A 19357-nucleotide genomic window follows, 5' to 3' on the forward strand; every position below is an offset into this window, starting at 1 on the left:
CTACTATCAGCTAGAATATTATAATTAGTAGCACAGTGGCCTGCATCAAAGCTCATTGCTTAAAAGTCCCAGGAAAACCTGTGAGGAACCTGCATTCCGGTTGCCTCTTAAGAGACTGTTGCATAAAATCTTCAAGTAAAGTTCTTCAGTTTATTTATAAAGTCTGCTGTGGACATTCCGTTATTTTCCCTATCGTTTCTGGGACAGTTGGCGGTAGGACCATTAACACTAATGAAACCGCACCCTAGTGTCACGATATTTAAGGGTTAATACCACCAGAACCTGCACCTACATCACCGCAACACCCCAAACCCCACAACTCTCCTGGTCCACCCCAAGCCTATCTCATATCTTTTTGTTTATCTGTCTATAGTGTGTTTTATCATCTATAGTGCTATAGTGTGTCTATCTATCTCATATCTATCTATCTATGTATCTATGTATCTCATGTCTATCTATTTATCTCATATCTATTTCTCTATCTGTCCATCTCAAATCAATCATATCTCTATCGCATCTTCTATCTGAAGAAAGTCAGCAGCACTCAGCAGGATATAGTTAGCAATATGTTACTTTATTCACCTAACATGTGGAGTGATGTTTCGGTCGTCTCACAAGGCAATTGTTAAGCTTGACAATGGCCATGTGAGATGGCCGAAACATCGCTCCACATGTTTGGTGAATATAGTCACATATTGTTCACTATATCCTGAAGTGCCTATGAATTTCTTTAATAAATCTATCTATCTTTTTTTCTATCTATCTATCTATTCATCCATCTATCTTTTAAATAATTAAAGGGGTTATCCAGGAATAAATAAAAAAACAGAGTTCATTTCTTACAAAAACTGCTCCCTGTCTGTCCCCAGGTTGTGTGTGGTATTACAACTTGGCTCCATTCACTTCAATGGAACTGAGCTGCAGTACCACACCCACCCTGGAGACAGACGGGAGTGTTTTTTGAAAGAAACTAGCCCTGTTTTTCTATTCCTGGATAAACTCTTTAAAGCTAGATTTAGAGATGAGTGAACTTTTAAAAATGTTTAGTTCTGTCATTTTGCCAAACTCTGGTAAAAATGTATCTTTCTGACCAAAGTAGTTTGGTCCAAACCTCTAATTCACACTTAGCCCTAAACAAAAGTGTGTAAAACAGTGCCTAAGCAATGGCTTATTTCAAGTGGTCCAAAAATTCTCCCTTTGTGGGAGTAGAAACAGATTTTGTGTCTGGAAAGTGAAGAAGTAGTAGAACAGATGCAAAAGGCTCTCTGCTGCTTTACCAAAATTACTATATATGTGTCTCCTACTCCTATCTGTTTTGTTCACTGCTCACTGTCCCTCACAGAGATCTTCACCTAACACCTGCTATCTCTAAGATATGTGCATAAACTTTTACAGTGATTAGCTGGGAAAGCTATATGAAAGGCATCATGGGATTCCTTGAGGCCATGCGATGCTTTCTCAATCTCCTTTCTGCCATGTGGCCGATGTTATTTTAGTAGGTTCTAGAGATGAGCGAAGTTACAGTGATTCGATTCGTCACGAAGCTCGCGGCACGACGTTTGCTGACTTTAGCCTGCATACATTAGTTCAGATTTCAGGTGCTCCGGTGGGCTGGAAAAAGGTGGATACAGTCCTAGGAGACTCTCTCTTAGGACTGTATCCACCTTTTCCAGCCCACCGGAGCACCTGAAAGCTGAACTAATTTATGCATGCACAGATCTCCCCACTGAGAACCAGAACTGTACCCAGAGCATAGTTTCTAATTTTTGTGCATTTTAAGAGCCGAGGAACATGCTCTCAATTACCCAAAGTGCAAGAAAAATTTGCTTCTGGGACTTTTGGCTAAGATCAAGTGTAGTATCTGTTCTTATCAGTTTCATGCCGGTGGTCTCCACAGCACCGGTTTGGAGCTGGTGGGGATGGGTGCTGCATGGAGGGGACAGGAGTACCAGGGTGTTCCAGGAGTGGTTCTGAGGAATCAGCTTGATGGCTGCCCTGATGGGACCTGATTCCCTCCGAGTCTCGCCATGAGGCTGAGAGGGTCTAGAGCCGAGGTTCTTTAGTGCCTCGGGAGTGGTGACCCCGAGGTGCTGAAACTCACTGCGAGTATTGGCTCACTGAATGGAAGCACAGGCACCATGATATCTTCACCTTGTGGCACTCGCCTCTTGATTCCCGGCCTTCTGGCTAAGATCAGATAAATTCTTTATAGATCCGGCCGGATGTCCAGGCAGTATACCTGCACACATTCACTCATTTATTTCTTTATGTCACTGTGTCACTTTGAGTGTTGTGTGTTCCCAGGATTGTTAGGATGCGGTAGCCCGTCTAGGGGAGGTGTCTGTGGCCATCAGGTCCCTCACCCCCCTGCAAAAAAAACAGGTACTCCTGCATGGGCAGGGTACCGACCATTTACGGCTCTGCAGGCAGATACATTGGCTAACGCCAAGGGGGATGCTGGGAGCATTTGTGGTCCCTTAGTAGCTTCGGCAAAAAGGGACATCGAACCTGGAACCTTGCAGGTACCTTTTGGTTCGGAGGCGAAGGGTACCTTTTGGGCCTGTCGGAAAAGGGCTTGCGATAGACCGCATGTTTTGTGCACATTTTTTTGTGGAACACGCCTGCACTTTTTATTGCACTTTGGGTGATTCGAGAGCACATTCCTCACCTTTTAGATAAAAAGTGCAAGAAAGATTGCAAACATGTCACACTAAAAAACATGCACAAAGGATGCTGTGTATTGCAAGCCCTTCTCTGACAGGAGAGAGGCCCCCAACAAACCTTCCCCTTCCCCTCTGGGCCAAAAGGCATCTGGAAGGTTCCAGGTTTAATGTCCCGGCATTAACCAAGGTATCTGCCCGCAGTACCTTGTCCCTGCAGGAGTACCCAGGGTTTTTGCAGGGAGGTGAGGAACTTGATGGCCAGACACACCTCTCCTAGACCAATCCTGTGGACACACAAAAAGTGGCACAATGACGACAAAAATAAACAAATAAGTTGATGAGTGCACATATACAGCCCGGACATCCAGTCAGATCTAAAAAAAACATGTTCCCACCCTAGCCAGAAGGCAGAGGCCGAGAATCAGGAGGTGAAGTGCCAAAAGGTGAAGAGGTTAGTGCCCATGCTTCAACTCAGTGGGGTACCAGCCCAGTGAGTTTAGGCACCCCTGGGTCACCACTCCACGAAGCACAAAAGTACACCGGCTCTAGATCCCCCGGCCCAATGACCAGACCTGGAGGGCCCACTGATGTGGCACAAGTTCAAGAACACTCTGATACACCTACCTCCTCAATGCAGCTCTATCCTCACCAGTGGCTAGACTAGGACCACTGATAAGAACCGATAATACATTTGTTTTTAGCCAAAAGGCCAAAAAAGTGACAGTATCTAAATTACCCAACCAAAGATTAATGGCTTGTTGTTGCCAACCCTGGCACCCAGTTCCCAGGGCATAAAACCTGGTAGCCCTGTAGCTACACCACTGGCAGTGAGGATACTGTAGGGCACCACTCTAGTTCCAACTCTTTCTTGGGCAACAGGTAAAATAAATATCTTAGAGGTCATGCATAAGGTCATATTATAACCTTATTTTTGTATAATGCCATAGTAAGACTTATATAGAGCGGCAATACCACTATATGCCAACGATTTGATAGAGCAGAGAATGTGAAAACAAAAATGAACAAGATGGGGTTCTACCTGGTGTCGTTACCTTGGGATTACAGATAAATTAAGAATTAAGGTGTGCTGCTTACTTTATTGTGTTGGGTTTAGGGCTCAACACCTAACCGTACATGAAATAGTAGATGTAAAATCTGGCATCTGGCAGTGATTAGACCAGTTGGGAAGTACGGTCTTGCTTCAAAAGAAGTGGATCCTGGAGGATCTAAAAAAAAAATGGGTTTCCCATACACGAACACTGGATCGTTGCTACAAGTAAGCATGGACACTGATTAAAATAATAAAAAAAATGAGTCTTTTTTTTGGGGGGGGGGGGACATGTTTAGGGAGGTCAATTCTCTCTTCATCAGGTCAATGGACCTGATGAAGAGAGAATTAGTCTCTCGAAATGTGTTGTCCAAAAAGAAAAATTCCCTTTTATTATTTTATTTGGTGTCAGTGGTCAGTGCTTACTTGTAGCACCTATCTGGTGTGCGCCAATGGGAAGCCCATTGTTTAATTGATCCCCTGGCATCCATCCTCACCCAATTTGATAGAGATGCATTCAGAGGACTTCCTGTAGTAATATGTGCAAACTTAACCAAAAGAAAAGCAAGGGATGTTCCTTCAAACTCTATGCATACAGTTGTGTTTCCCAACCGAGATGTCTTCAGCTGTTGCAAAACTATAACTCCCAGCATGCCCGGACAGCCAGCGGCTGTCCGGGCATGCTGTGAGTTGTAGTTTTGACACCGCTGGAGGCACTCCGGTTTGAAACCCTGTTCCTAGGGGCACATATCCCTATACATATAGCACCCGCCTGAGCCTGTACGGCAGTACACAGAGGCCTCTCGTGTGTGCATGGTCCCTTATGGTGTGAGTTGAGCTGAGGTTAAGAAAATAGTTGCTGGCATAGAAAAGATCAAAGTGCAGCCTTTTAACTACATACCGCCTAGGTGTTAGAAAATCTATATAAACACATTGTGCTGTTCGTAAAAGATGGCCATAAGAGGCCAGAGAATGTAGCGAAATGCAAAGTGTCTCCTGATACTTCGGGTATGTAACGCAGACAGTCAGGCCACGTGACAATTGAGCGTCACATAAGTTCAAACTTCTGCTCAAAATCCTCCTCCAAAAAAAAGGCAATGCTCAAGTCTGGGGAGAAAAACAAGGAATTAAGGTTTAATTCCAGGCTGCGAACGCCAGAGGCAGCGAGGAGGGTGAAGGATATCTATCATGAAACGTCCAGCGCTGTGGCACTCGGCCAATTTATTTACTGACCTTCAACACGACAGACACAAACCTGACCCCGTAAGATGGAGCCCTAAGGGGAAATGGCACTGAAACACCAATTCCTATATCCTGTTGTTCTGCCGTCTAAATTACGGGGCTAATTAATTACCGCTGGCATCTTTGGCATTGCCTGTCAAATTGGATTAAGTGGATCTCTTCACTGGTGAAACAAGCTGAAGAAGAAAAAGGGAAAAAAAACATTTTTTTTTTCTTAATAAGTCCTCATGCAGATCAATGGCGTCTCTGAGAGCAGGTAGCCTTTAAATAAAGAAAACAAGACTCGCAATTGTCGCCGATGATTTATGGACTTTCATTAGCCGCTCGCCACCTGCAACTTCTGGCCCCTGTCTGGAATCAATTAGACAATTTAATATCATTTATTTTACAAATTTCTTCTTGTCTGGCGAATCGACGTCGGAATTCATGAATCAGGTGGCCATTGGGCCGTAATATATTTTTAATGCGCCAAAGGGGCCTTAAAAAAGTGAGTGGGAAGGGGGGGGGGATTTTTGCTTTAATGTAAATCAAAGGAATGTGTCGAGTTTTGAAAAAGAGCAAATTATTCCTGTATACAGGAAAGGAAAAAAGTATTTGATCCCCCTGATGATTTTTGTAGGTTTGCCCACTGAGAAAGAAACGATCGGTCTGTTTTTTTAATAGTCGTTTTATTTGAACAGTGAGAGACAGAATAACAACAACAAAAAATCCAGAACAAACTAATTTCAAATAAGTTATGAATGAATTTGCCTATGTATCTGACCTCCTATCAATCAGCAAAATTTCCGGCTCGCAGGTATCTTTTATACAGGTAACAAGCTGAGAGTGGGAGCACTCTCTTAAAGAGAACACTCCTAATCTCAGCTTGTTACCTGTATAATAGACACCTGTCCACACAATTAATCAATCAGATTACAAACTCTTCACCATGACTGAGACCAAAGAGCTGTCCGAGGATGTCAGGGACAAGACTGTAGACTACACAAAGCTGGAATGGGCTACAAGACCTTTGCCCGAGCTTGGGGAGAAGTTTACGGTAGTTGGTGCCATTATTCACAAATGGAAGAAACACAAAATATCTGTCAATCTCCCTCGGTCGGGGCTCCATGTAAGATCTCACCTCATGGAGTTTCAATGATCATGAGAACGGTGAGGAATCAGCCCAGAACTACACGGGAGGATCTTGTCAATGATCCCAAGGCAGCTGGGACCATAGTCACTAAGAAAACAATTGGTAACACACTACACCGTGACTGAAATCCTGCAGTGTCTGCAAGGTCCCCCTGCCAGGGGCAGACTGACAGGTTGGGCACTCGGGCATTGCCTGAGGGGGGCCCGCCGCTGCCTAGACCATTTTTTTTTTTTTACAATCAACCCATCCCCTGAAGACTCAAGCCGTTGGCTGTCCGGGCTTGCTGGAAGTTGTAGGTTTGCAACAGCTGGAGGCACACTGGTTGGAAAACACTGCTCTAAGTACATAGCAGAGGGTTACATTACACTGGAAAAGAGCAGCCATGTTTTTCTGACTTCAATACAACTATAGAGGTCAGAGGACTCGGTTGTTTCGCACAGCGCCGATTCTGCAGCACTGGCTTCATTGTTCTGTCATCCAGATAAGACCATTAGGGGGGACATATCAGGCTCCACTATACGCCGCGTTTTGTAAGCCCAGTTGGCTCGAGCGCATTGGCTTCATCTATCACACTTTGTTTCATCCCGTTTCGCACACTTATCATTTTTGTCATGACAGCGTTCAATTGTATTTTGACTTTAATGATATCAGTCAGTTTTTGGATGGCGTGGCGTTGTTCCTATCTGGCTCGACTGGAATAGTTCACACATGTAAAGCGGAGTGAGCTCCACAATATGACAACGTCTGTTTATTCCCCCCCCCCCCCTATTTCTGCTTCAATCAAAATGATATCAGACGTAAAATGATGTGTAGGGCTGTCCTCTGCGTCTCTGCCGTGAATAATTTTATTTTACCCAGTGACATTTTTCGTCGACATTGTACATGACCTCAATGTATGTTTTATTCCAAAAGTAAAGAATCCAGGGGACTGACACATCACATAAGGATCATGGATTTAGATTGATCAAACCGTGTATAAGTTACATTGGCAATGGCAGCACTGTGGATCCATAGAAATAAAGACTTTTGGCCCAGGACGGGTCATTGGCATCGAGGCCACATTCAAATGTGATGGATTAGTCACAGACATTTGTTGTGGAAATTTACTACAGATTCTAGTACAATAAATCTAAATGGGGTCCACAAGACCCCGTCTATATAGTGTGAGAACAAATCTGCTGAGAAATTCTAGGTATGTGGCCAATACAAAGGGTAAATATGCTGCAAATTTGGAGCTATATCTGCATTTTATGTATGCCAATATAATATTGCTGCAGAAACGTATTCTTAAAGTAATGCTTCTATATGTTACTCACTAGGTCATGCAGATGCTTTACATGTCTTTTTTTTATGTGTCTAGCTTCTGTATTTGGCTCACAAAACCCTCTGTTTTGCTTCTCACTCATTCGGACATACACTGATCAGGAAGGGGCATGTCCAAGGCAAGCACTGAGCCAGCCCTCACTCACCATGCATTCACTTCCTCCCTGAGTCTGCTGTGCTGGGTCTCTTCAACCAATCACTGCAGGCTGCCCTATCACCCCTTCCCCTCTGTTTACATGCTGCAGTCTGATAGGACAGGAATGAGCACAGAAGAGTGCTAGTCCCGCCCTCAGTGATGCTGCAGCAAAAAAAAAATAACATTGCTACGATTGGCTGGGTCTTATTTTCCAGTAAAATCTAGGCCCAAAGAATGATCCTCTGACGCAAGAGTATATATACTATACATGCAGCCTAATATGCTGCTAAGGAGGTCATAAAAGGCAGATCCTACAGGGACTACAGATTACAATTCACATCAGACTCAGAGGCAGACACACTGTACTCCTAAATATAATACAGCTACCTACTGTGCCGCTAAATACTGCCACAAACTGCACCCCTTAATATAATACTGCCATGTACTGTGCTCCTAAATATTTCCATACACTGTGTTTCTCAATCTGTGTTTCTATATACTGCCACACATTTTGGTTTATATACTGCCACATGGTGGTGCTAATTAATTATGCCACCGTGTCTCCTGAATGGGTTATGCCCTCTTAATGAACAGTGCTAGTGTCTCCTAACAATACTCACCAGTCCTAGCTCAATCGCTGCTCTGCAGATCTGGCTTTTTCTGGTCAGGTTCACATAGCATTAAAAAGATGGCAGTGCGTGCACCACCTGGATGGTACAGGAAGCTCGGAATACCTGGGCAATGAATCGATACACTTGAATATAGGGACTGCTGGATTTATTCTCTTGTCAGTTCCCCAAATCTGCTGTTATTTTGACAACTGGTGTCCCACCAGCGAGACAGGGTTAGCATGTGCTGAGGGGGGCATAGGGGCCCAGTAGAAATAATGACTGCTGCCACCCCTATTGCTACACCACTACTTGTGCGCTGCAGTACCTTGCACCACCATGGGGGATCGCAAAATCACATACATGTAAGTTGGAATGTGGCAGGGTGGTCCTTTCCACAAGTTATATGTAAGTGAGGGTTAATATTACCCCTACACAGTTTCCTGTTTCTGGTCTTCATTTCAGATCCATGAGGCTTTCTGGAATATCAGATGTCGGATTGAAGGAATTTCACTGTATGATTAATGACTAAATAAATAATGACTAAATAAAGCCTTGTGGTGTCAAGCAGGCAGAATAAGTCACATTTCCCAGCCATTAAACAATAGCTGAATATAAATTGGCCGGCACCACTTGTTTTGCTGTTACATAACAGAAACAGCTCTTTTTGGAAGCGCGGCCTAAACCACAGGCCCAGCTATTCTACCTCCTCTGTGCACAATGGCTGCGCCTGTTCTGTTATTGTTTTCATGCTTTAGAGAATTGGGCTTCTAGAAGAGACATGTTAGGCCACAAATGTCAACATATAGACCACCAGTCAGTGAAACCATCCCAGCTACATGTGAGACCTAGAGATGGTTGATCACCACTTCATAATGGACAGCGATCTGTTATCATCTGCAATGTAGAATGTTCTTTATACAAAAACATCTGCACCTTGACCAAACTGTCTGACATATAAGTGTTAGGTTCTAGCCGTACATTGTGGAGAATCTGCTGCATCTCCACACCAATATCCGCAGCTGCATGTTGTATGAACCTGTCTGCTCTGTTGTCTTCATTGCCCCACTTCCTGTCTAGTGTACATCCTGTAACAGGCTTCCTACTTCCTGTTTCTACTGAACACTGTAGCCCGGGGTTTTACTACCTTATTCAACTCAGGGCAGACCTTGTTTTACCAGAGGGTACACCAACAAATAAGTCCCCCCCCCCCCATGTAGTTTCCCCCCCTGTGTATAGGACCCCCTGTAGGTAGCTTTCCCCTGTATATAGAGCCCTTCTGTAGCTGGCTTGTATATAGAGCCCCCTTTAGTTAGCTTTCCCCCTGCATATAGGGCCCCCTGTTGGTAGCTTTTCCCTGTATATTGATCCCCCTGTAGTTAGCTATCCTCCTGTATATAGGGCCCCCTGTAGGTCACTTTACCCTTGTGTATAGGGTCCTTCTGTACTTAGCTTTATCCCTGTATATAGGGCCCCCTGTAGTTAGCTTTCCCTCTGCATATAGGGCCCCCCTGTAGTTAGCTTTCCTCTGTAGGTAGCTTTCCCCCTGTATATAGGGCCCCCAGTAGGTAGCTTCCCCCTGTATATAAAGCCCTTCTGTAGTTAGCTTTCTCCCTGTATATAGTTCCCCCTGTAGTTAGCTTTCCCTCTGCGTATAGAGCCCCCTGTAGTTAGCTTTCCCCTGTTGGTAGCTTCCACCCTGTATATAGGCTCCCCTATAGATAGCTTGATCTCTCTCCCTGAAAAGGAGATGGGGGAAACATACTCACCTCAGTTCCCAAGCAGTCACCATCATCTTCTTCAGTTTCATTCTGTGGCCACTAGAGGCTGCATGGCACGTCACTAACTACGAGATATGCACGATGACGTCATTGTGTGCATTCCAGAAGAAGTGACGTTTTCAGCCTCTAGTGGCTGCAGGCAGTATCAATAGAGGTCGTAAGCCCTTGGAGACTCCAGAGCTAGGACGTGCTATAACTTCTGTGGTGGTGATACATCACAGAGGTCCTAGAGCATCTGGTAACCGTCTTCCCCATCAACCTGGTGGGTTCTCATGGCACATCAATGTGCCGGCGCACACTGATTGGGAACCACTGCTCTAGCCAGAAATTCAGACAACTTTATTTTCCTCTCACTATACCTTTTTGACTACCCACCAACTTCACCCACAGAAGCCTTCCACATAGTAGAAGGTATATAGAGTTGGCTGAGTTGCCAGCTTAAGTGTACAGAAGAGACAGGAAGTCCATTACAGGATTTACACTAGAAAGGAAGTAGCACAATGGAGACAACACAGCAGACAGGAGAGCATGAAAAACCACAGAAAGGGGGTAAAATAAAAGTTTAGAAAAGGATTCATAGTTGGAAATCCCTTTTAAAGCTGCAGTTCCACTTGCACCTAGGGATTGTAAACTGCAAACATAGCCATTTTTTATTTTTCCATAGAGGTATCAGCCTTGGAGAAAACAGCGAGTAAAGATATTTAATTAATGAAATATATGATAGAGTACACGCTAAGAAAAAGATCATGTGAATGAATAAAAACATTAGCTTAACCTATATCTTTTATTGGTAATATTTAAAGAAAACCCCTTATTCCTAACCTATTGTACCCCGCGATGTGTGGATAACAATTTCTAGATCTACAGTATATTACATCACACATCTTTTGATGTGTAATATAATCTCGACTTAAAAGATTATTATTTATGACCTATTTTTTGGAGTGGAATTATTTATGACTCTTCTTTCTTATTAAATTTCATTTCTAATTAAGTGAAAGTAATCTCATTACTAAGAAACCTACCATATGTATATAGGATTCAACAAATAATTTCATTAATGGAATTCTGCCAGGATGCCTGTACAGTTCCTTATGTCTATAAAGTCTGTCTTAGAAAGCAATTTCAATCGAATACTCCTACCTGGACAGATCCAAGATGTCTTATCCAAGAAGAAGAATTAGTACTAGGTCAGAAAATGTGTTATAAGGGGTTCTCTGCCATCAATGTTTCTTTCTCTCAATATTCATAAAGCTTTTGATTTGGCCATGGAGTTAAAAGTTGGAAAGTAGGGATTGCCACAACCCTTACGACTCCCTGGAAGCCACAAATACTCCTAACTGCGAGATATTCCACTATTCACAACCTGAAAACTGACTTCACAACAGATGTTTGTAACGTTAATTCTAACCCTAAAGAGTTAAAGGGGTACTCTGGTGGAAAACATTTTTTTTTCAAATCAGCTGGTGCCAGAAAGTTAAACAAATTTGTAAATTACTTCTATTTAAAAATTGTAATTCTTCCAGTACTTATCAGCTGCTGTATGCCCCACAGGAAGTTGTGTAGTTCTTCTCATTCTGACCACAGTGCACTCTGCTGACACCTCTGTCCATGCCAGGAACTATCCAGAGCAGGATAGGTTTTCTATTGGGATTTGCTCCTGCTATGGACAGGTCTGACACGGACAGAGGTGTCAGCAGAGAGCACTGTGGTCAGACTGGAAAGAACTTCAGCTTCCTGACAGCAGCTGATAAATCCTGGAAGGATTAAGATTATTAATGGAAGTAATTTGCAGATCTGTTAAACTTTCTGGAGCCAGTTGATATGAAAAAAAAAATTGTTTTTCACCAGAGTACCCCTTTGATTGCTCTTCTCTATAAACTGACCATGGATGCCTTTCCTTATATTTGTTAATAAATGGCATCAGGATTTAAACACTACCATTGATTTAGTTGACTGGGGAAGCATTTGGTACTCGATGAAGGCCAGAGTCCTATAAACTTAAAGGGATACTCTGGCCCTAAGACATCTTATCCCCTTATGCCCTATTGAGTACCCCTTTAACCACCATGAAGGCTGCATACAAGGTACCTATAAGATGGATTTGGTTCTATGTCTTGTACCCCATGCAGTTCCCTCTTATCCAGATACCTGGTATTGTGGTTGTCTATCAGTGGGTGAAGATATGAAAATCTGGTAGATGGGCTCCAAATTACCTAGGTTCTGGAGCAGGGTGTTTGGCCTGTTGGCCTCATTGTTTTCTTTGCTGTCAATTTATTGTGTTGCATTGGAAAACAGCTTTGAATGATAGATGTAGTAAGAGGGATAGATGATAGAATGAGATAGATAGATAGATAGATAGATATTAGATAGATAGATATAAAGCAAAATATGACCATAGCACTCACAGGATGAGGGAGAGTGGCTTTATTCCATCATAACTACTCGGTTGTGATGGAATAAAGCCACTCCTTCACCTCATCCTGTGAGTGCTATGGTTGTATTTTGCTTTATATCTCTACTGGCCCTCAAACAAGGACCATGTACCTACAGCACCCGAATGCCATCTATACTATACCGAGTGTTGTTGCTTCTTCTTCTCCCGGGTAGACAGATAGATACATTGAAGGATTTCTAATTAATTAATTGGTTAATTCCTCAGTAAAATAAGTATTTGGTCACCTACAAACAAGCAAGATTTCTGGCTCTCACAGACCTGTAACTTCTTCTATAAGAGTCTCCTCTGTCCTCCACTCGTTACCTGTATTAAAATCACCTGTTTGAACTTGTTATCAGTATAAAAGACGCCTGTCCACAACCTCAAACAGTCACACTCCAAACTCCACTATGGCCAAGACCAAAGAGCTGTCGAAGGACACCAGAAACAAAATTGTAAACCTGCACCAGGCTGGGAAGACTGAATCTGCAATAGGCAAGCAGCTTGGTGTGAAGAAATCAACTGTGGGAGCAATTATTAGAAAATGGAAGACATACAAGACCACTGATAATCTCCCTCGATCTGGGGCTCCACGCAAGATCTCACCCCGTGGTGTCAACACGATCACAAGAACGGTGAGAAAAAATCCCAGAACCACGCGGGGGGGGACCTAGTAAATGACGTGCAGAGAGCTGGGACCAAAGTAACAAAGGCTACCATCGGTAACACACTATGCTGCCAGGGACTCAAATCATGCAGTGCCAAACGTGTCCCCCTGCATAAGCCAGTACATGTCTGGGCCCATCTGAAGTTTGCATGAGAGCAATTGGATGATCCAGAAGAGGATTGGGAGAATGTCATATGGTCAGATGAAACCAAAGTAGAACTTTTTGATAAAAACTCAACTCATTGTGTTTGGAGGAGAAAGAATGCTGAGTTGAATGAAAAGAACACCATACCTATTATTAAGCATGGGGGGGAAACATCATGCTTTAAGGCTGTTTTTCTGCTAAGGGACCAGGTCGACTGATCCGTATAAAGGAAAGAATGAATAGGGCCATGTATTGTGAGATTTTGAGTGAAAACCTCCTTCCATCAGCAAGGGCATTGAAGATGAACGTTGACAAGGGCAAGGGCATTGACAATGATCCCAAACACACCGCCCGCGCAACGAAGGAGTGGCTTCGTAAGAAGCATTTCAAGGTCCTGGAGTGGCCTAGCCAGTCTACAGATCTCAACCCCATAGAAAACCTTTGGATGGAGTTGAAAGTCAGTGTTGCCCAGCAACAGCCCCAAAACATCACTGCTCTAGAGGAGATGTGCATGGAGGAATTGGCCAAAATACCAGCAACAGTGTGTGAAAACCTTGTTAAGACTTACAGAAAACATGTGACCTCTGTCATTGCCAACAAAGGGTATATAACAAAGTATTGAGATGAACTTTTGTTATTGACCAAATACTTATTTTCCACCTTTATTTGCAAATAAATTCTTTAAAAATCAGACAATGGGATTTTATGGATTTTCTTTCTCATTCTGTCTCTCATAGTTGAGGTATACCTATGATGGAATTACAGCCTCTCTCATCTTTTTAAGTGGGAGAACTTGCACAATTGGTGGCTGACTAAATACTTTTTTGCCCCACTGTATGTATGTATATATATATATATATATATATATATATATATATATACAGGTTTATATAGATATATAGAAAGATAGATAGATTTACTAAACAAACATCACTTTCTCAGCTTTAAACTTAATTGTATCTGTTTTATTTAAAAGAAAACTCATCCATCTCCTGCACAAGAAAAACATCGGCTGTGGCTAAAATTAACTATGCAGCCAGTAGCCTAGAATGGAATAATTATTAGCTACTTTTATATCCCATGAAACAATGCTTTATTTCAGGAAAGTAATAAGAATCTTCTGATTGTGGTTATTTTGATTGAGTCATTGGAGAAAATTCCGAAAGCAAGTGATTTCATCTTTTTTTATTTCAAAACGAGAAAATGATTAGAAATTAGATTTTCACGGCCAACATATCTAAGTGGCCTGTATTTAATTCTCCACTTCAGAGAGATGTAAGACTACAATGCGCTTAGGAAACGGCACCGCTAATTACTCCTTCTTTACCTAAAACTTTTTATTCCCAAAGGGGCCTAAATACACCAATTGTGGAGAATTAACCCCCAATGCAGCGGAAGGATGTAAACTGATGTGTCTTACTGTTGTTTTCACAGGATCGTGGTCAATGCCTCTACAAACCTTATGTCAACACAGAGCTTGGGGATTGTTTTCGGACCGACCCTTCTGAGACCGGAGAACGATTTGGGGAACATGGCCATCTGCATGGTTTATCAGAATCAAATCGTAGAACTTATGATATGGAAATTTGATGATATTTTCTGTTAGTTGGAACTGAACTGAATGAAAATATATGTTAGTCAATATTTAAAGGGGTATTCCAGGATTTTTTTTTTTTTATTTGACTATGCTACAGGGGCTGTAAAGTTAGTGTAGTTCATAACATAGTGTCTGTACCTGTGTGCGATGGTTTTCTCACAATTCTTATGTGATTTTCACCCCACTATTTATTTTTAACAGCATACAAAATGACTGTTGTCTCAGATTTTTCCCAGGTTGCAATGCGGCCGAGACCTGACTCACTAGTCAGCTGATGACAGGAAGCCTGTCTGCTTCAATGGGTGGAGGGGTCGCTTGGTGGAAGGGAGATCAACTAATGCAACAGCTGTAGGCACCCTGACTGAAAACCACAGGTCTTTTGAATGGATGCAGCTCATTTATGTTTCAATGGGTGGGGTGGCTGATGTGTGGGAGGGAGGAAAATGGAATTATGGGATTTGTAGTCAAAAAAAGAAAACTCGAACAGGAAATACCAGTTCACAAAAAGCTAGCCACAGTGTTATGGTAATCTCACAACATAGCCATTTAGCCCCAAGACAAGCGCAGATCCTTCCTAAGCATGTCCATTACTGTCTGCCAGGTACGTACTAAAATCACCTTATGGTGGAGAACCCCTTTAACACAAGAAGTATACACTGAATGATGAGTCAACCCCCAAATATATTTAAAATCTCATAGAAAAAAGGGGAACACTTTCCTCAAATCTGGTCTTTCATAAGCTCATAAATGAGAGCATATATAGTGGTTAAATGGTGTATATAGAGTTCACAGTTGGATATACAAAATTGTAGGATACAGTATAGGTAAAAGATGATATATTTATTGATACACAATGTATATGGCATCTGCCTGCAGGGCCCTTGCAGCAGTGCCAATAGATAAATGATAAAAAATATACTGAAAATATACTATTCATTTATCCTTTTTTATTATATTTTTATCATTTATCTATTGGCACTGCTGCAAGGGCCCTGCAGGCAGATGCCATATACATACGTGTATCAATAAATATATCTTCTTTTACCTATACTGTATCCTAAAATTTTGTATATCCAACTGTGAACTCTATATACACCATATAACCAATATATATGCTCTCATTTATGAGCTTATGAAAGACCAGATTTGAGGAAAGTGTTCCCCTTTTTACTATACAATTGCTCCCCAGGTCGCACAGGATACACGATTGTATATACTAGTACTCATCTGGCATTTTTTCGTTTTCAACTTGCTCTTGTGGTTTGAGCTACCTCTCTTTCATATGTTTAAAATCTCAACTGTTGGTGTCCCTTGAGGACATTTTGCTCCGACCCCTTAGGTTTTAGGACATGGGTGCAGCCATCACCTCTACAGCCCCTTTAGATATGCCCCTGAATCAATGTAATAGGCCCTTAAGAGAAAGGGGCTCCACACTCCACACAGATTGATCATGACATTTTAATAGTTCGGATATTTATGTATGCGGCGTTACCAAATATTTTTGTTAACCTTTATTTGAAAAATGGGGGGAGAATGAAAACTTTTTTAGGGGAGGGGCTTTTTTTTTACGCTTATTGCCTTATATTTTTTTCACACTTTTTCTCCCCATAGGGCAGTGCATTCCACAGGGTGTCTCCAGATGTTACAAAACTACAACTCACAGAATGCCCTAGAAAGACAAAGGCTGTAGGGCATGCTAGGAGTTGAAGTTTTGCAACAGCTGGAGACACACAGATGCACTCTTGTGTTTGCAAACACTGATCATTGCTGTGCCATAGAAGCCTATAGCACAGCATTGATCAGTGTTATCGGCGCTCCATTACTACAGGCTGCTAAGGCTGCCTGCATATTGGAGCGCCAATTGGACGAGCCGGGTTTTGGTGTGGGTGTCCCGATCAGCTCCACTGAGCTACCGAAGAGTGTGTTAACCATTTTAGACACCGCGATAAACGTTGATCTCAGCGTCTGAAGGGTTAATGGCGGACATCGCCCAGTGCTCTCTGATGACACCTGTCTCGGGAACTGTCCAGAGTAGAAGCAAATCCCCATAGCAAACCGCTTCTACTCTGTGCAGTTCCCGAGACAGACAGAGATGTCAGCAGAGAGCACTTTTGTCAGCCAGAAAAGAACAACTCAACTTCAGCAGCTGATAATTATTAGAAGGATTAATATTTTTTTTATAGAAGTAATTTACAAATCTGTTTAATTTTCTGGAGCCAGTTAATATATTAAAATATTTTTTTTTCCTGGAATACCCCTTTAATGTTGGACATCACCAGGATCGGTGATGTCCGGCATTAGCCAGTATGAAGCCAGCTCAGCTCCTGAGCTCGCTTCATACACCCATGCACGGCTGCGCTGTATTCATACAGCGCCCGGTTGAGGAGGGGTTAATTCACCTCCTCCCAGCGCTCGTTACTGCTGGGAGGAAAAACAGTTCTCATAATGGAGGGCTCGTACGGGACCTGAGGGGGGAGGGGGGACACTCTGCAGCAGAGTACCACCGTCTCACCGAGCTCCCTCCAGCGGCCAGGGACACAAGGAGGACAGGGCAGTGTGGCGCTGGCGAGAGCAATACTAAATAATTCAATACCTCCATCGCGCCATGTTCCATTTATAAACTATGGGACCATTGGGGGGGAAGAAATACAGCGTGCATTACCTACTGGCACTGCTTCACATGAGGTGCTCCCGCTAGTGCTCAGCGCCAACTGCGCGTCTTCTCACCGACTTGCCTATGTAAGTTCCAAACCACGCCCTACTTTAAAGGGTACCTCTCATCAAAAAAACGTTTGATATATTATAGATTAATGTATGCAAAATAACTTTACATTTGCATGTTATTAAAAAATATGCTTCTTTCTATAATAGTAATTTTCCACTTTGAAGAAATGACCACTAGGGGTCTCCCTACCAGTCCTGGCAGTAGGCATTTCAGACTCATGCTGGAGTCCTAAACACTACGAGCTGCCAGTCTGCTTTGTTCACAAAGGAGAACACTCAGAGCTGCCAGCCTGCTTTGTTCACAGCCTGTTTGGCTGTGAACAAAGCAGGCTGGCAGCTCTGAGTGTTTAGGACTCCAGCATGAGTCAGAAATGCTTGCTGACAGGACTGATCGGGAAAAATACAATAGAAAGAAGCATATTTTTCATTAACATGCTATTGGAAAGTTAATCAACATTCATTAATCTAAAATATATCAAAAGTTTATTTGATGAGAGGTACCCTTCAAGCCACGCCCACCAAAATTATCATCAGGAAAATCCCAGACATGAAAAGGCAGAAACCATTTTCAGTCGATATTTTTCGGTGGCCGAAATTTCGGTGCATCCCTAGTTATAGCATGTCTAGGGATGGAGTACCCCTTTAAATTTGTTTCAGATTTGTTTAAATTAATTGATTTAATTTGCTTTATTAAGTACAAAAATACATACAAAAGTAAACATTCATGGACAAAAGAAAAAAAAGATTTTTTTTTCCTAAATTATGACCCATCAACACTATTTGTTTCATTCTTAATATATTATTATAATTTATGTTGGGAATTTAGAGAGCCGCGACCACTATATCGATCAGTGTTTTCCAACCAGTGTGCCTCCAGCTGTTGCAACCACTATATATAGATCAGTGTTTTCCAGCCAGCGTGCCTCCAGCGGTTGCAAAACTACAATGCCCAGCATGCCCGGACAGCCAAAGGCTGTCCGGGCATGCTGGGCGTTGTAGTTTTACAACTGCTGGAGGCACGCTGGCTGGAAAACACTGATACAGATTAAGAAATTCAGACAGAATTTTGGAGCTATTTAGATTACAATATAATACAATACATATATATATATACACAGTACAGACCAAAAGTTTGGACGCACCTTCTCATTCAAAGTTTTCTTTATTTTCATGATTATGAAAATTGTAGATTCACATTGAAGGCATCAAAACTATTAACACATGTGGAATTATATACATAACAAAAAAGTGTGAACATCTGTCATATTCTAGGTTCTTCAAAGTAGCCACCTTTTGCTTTGATTACTGCTTTGCACCCTCTTGGCATTCTCTTGTTGCTCTTCAAGGGGTAGTCACCTGAAATGGTTTTCACTTCACAGGTGTGCTGGTGTGGAGGAGGAGGTGTGATGGTGTGGGGAGGGGGGGCTTTGCTGGTGACACTGTTGGGGATTTATTCACAATTGAAGGCATACTGACACAGCATGGCTCCCACAGCATCTTGCAGCGGCTGCTATTCCATCCGGTTTGTGTTTAGTTGGACCATCATTTATTTTTCAACAGGACAATGACCCCAAACACCTCCAGGCTGTGTAAGGACTATTTGACCAAGAAGGAGAGTGATGGGGTGCTGCGCCAGATGACCTGGCCTCCACAGTCACCAGACCTGAACCCAATCGAGATGGTTTGGGGTGAGCAGGACCGCAGAATGAAGGCAAAAAGGGCCAACAAGTGCTAAGCATCTCTGGGAACTCCTTCAAGACTGTTGGAAGACCATTTCAGGTGACTACCTCTTGAAGCTCATCAAGAGAATGTCAAGAGTGTGCAAAGCAGTAATCAAAGCAAAAGGTGGCTAGA

General features: G+C 42.6%; 1 protein-coding gene and 1 pseudogene across 2 annotated transcripts in view; both read left to right on the plus strand.

Moving 5' to 3' along the window:
- ARHGAP15 (Rho GTPase activating protein 15) overlaps positions 1-15457 on the plus strand; it is a 788583-nt gene extending 773126 nt beyond the window's left edge. The window contains exon 16 of one of the 2 annotated variants that reach the window (XR_008847054.1): positions 14617-14756. Coding sequence is in view for 1 of the 2 variants with exons in the window: in XM_056534907.1 (XP_056390882.1) it covers positions 14617-14788 (172 nt within the window). In the remaining variant the exon portion in view is untranslated. Of the gene's footprint in view, positions 1-14616 lie in introns of both variants that reach the window. The other variant, XM_056534907.1, reaches the window with a different exon arrangement.
- LOC130290123 (U2 spliceosomal RNA) lies at positions 1823-1932 on the plus strand (annotated as a pseudogene).
- Positions 15458-19357: the final 3900 nt, after the last annotated feature.

This window comes from Hyla sarda, chromosome 8, assembly GCF_029499605.1.
Source record: "Hyla sarda isolate aHylSar1 chromosome 8, aHylSar1.hap1, whole genome shotgun sequence".
Lineage (NCBI taxonomy): Eukaryota > Metazoa > Chordata > Amphibia > Anura > Hylidae > Hyla > Hyla sarda.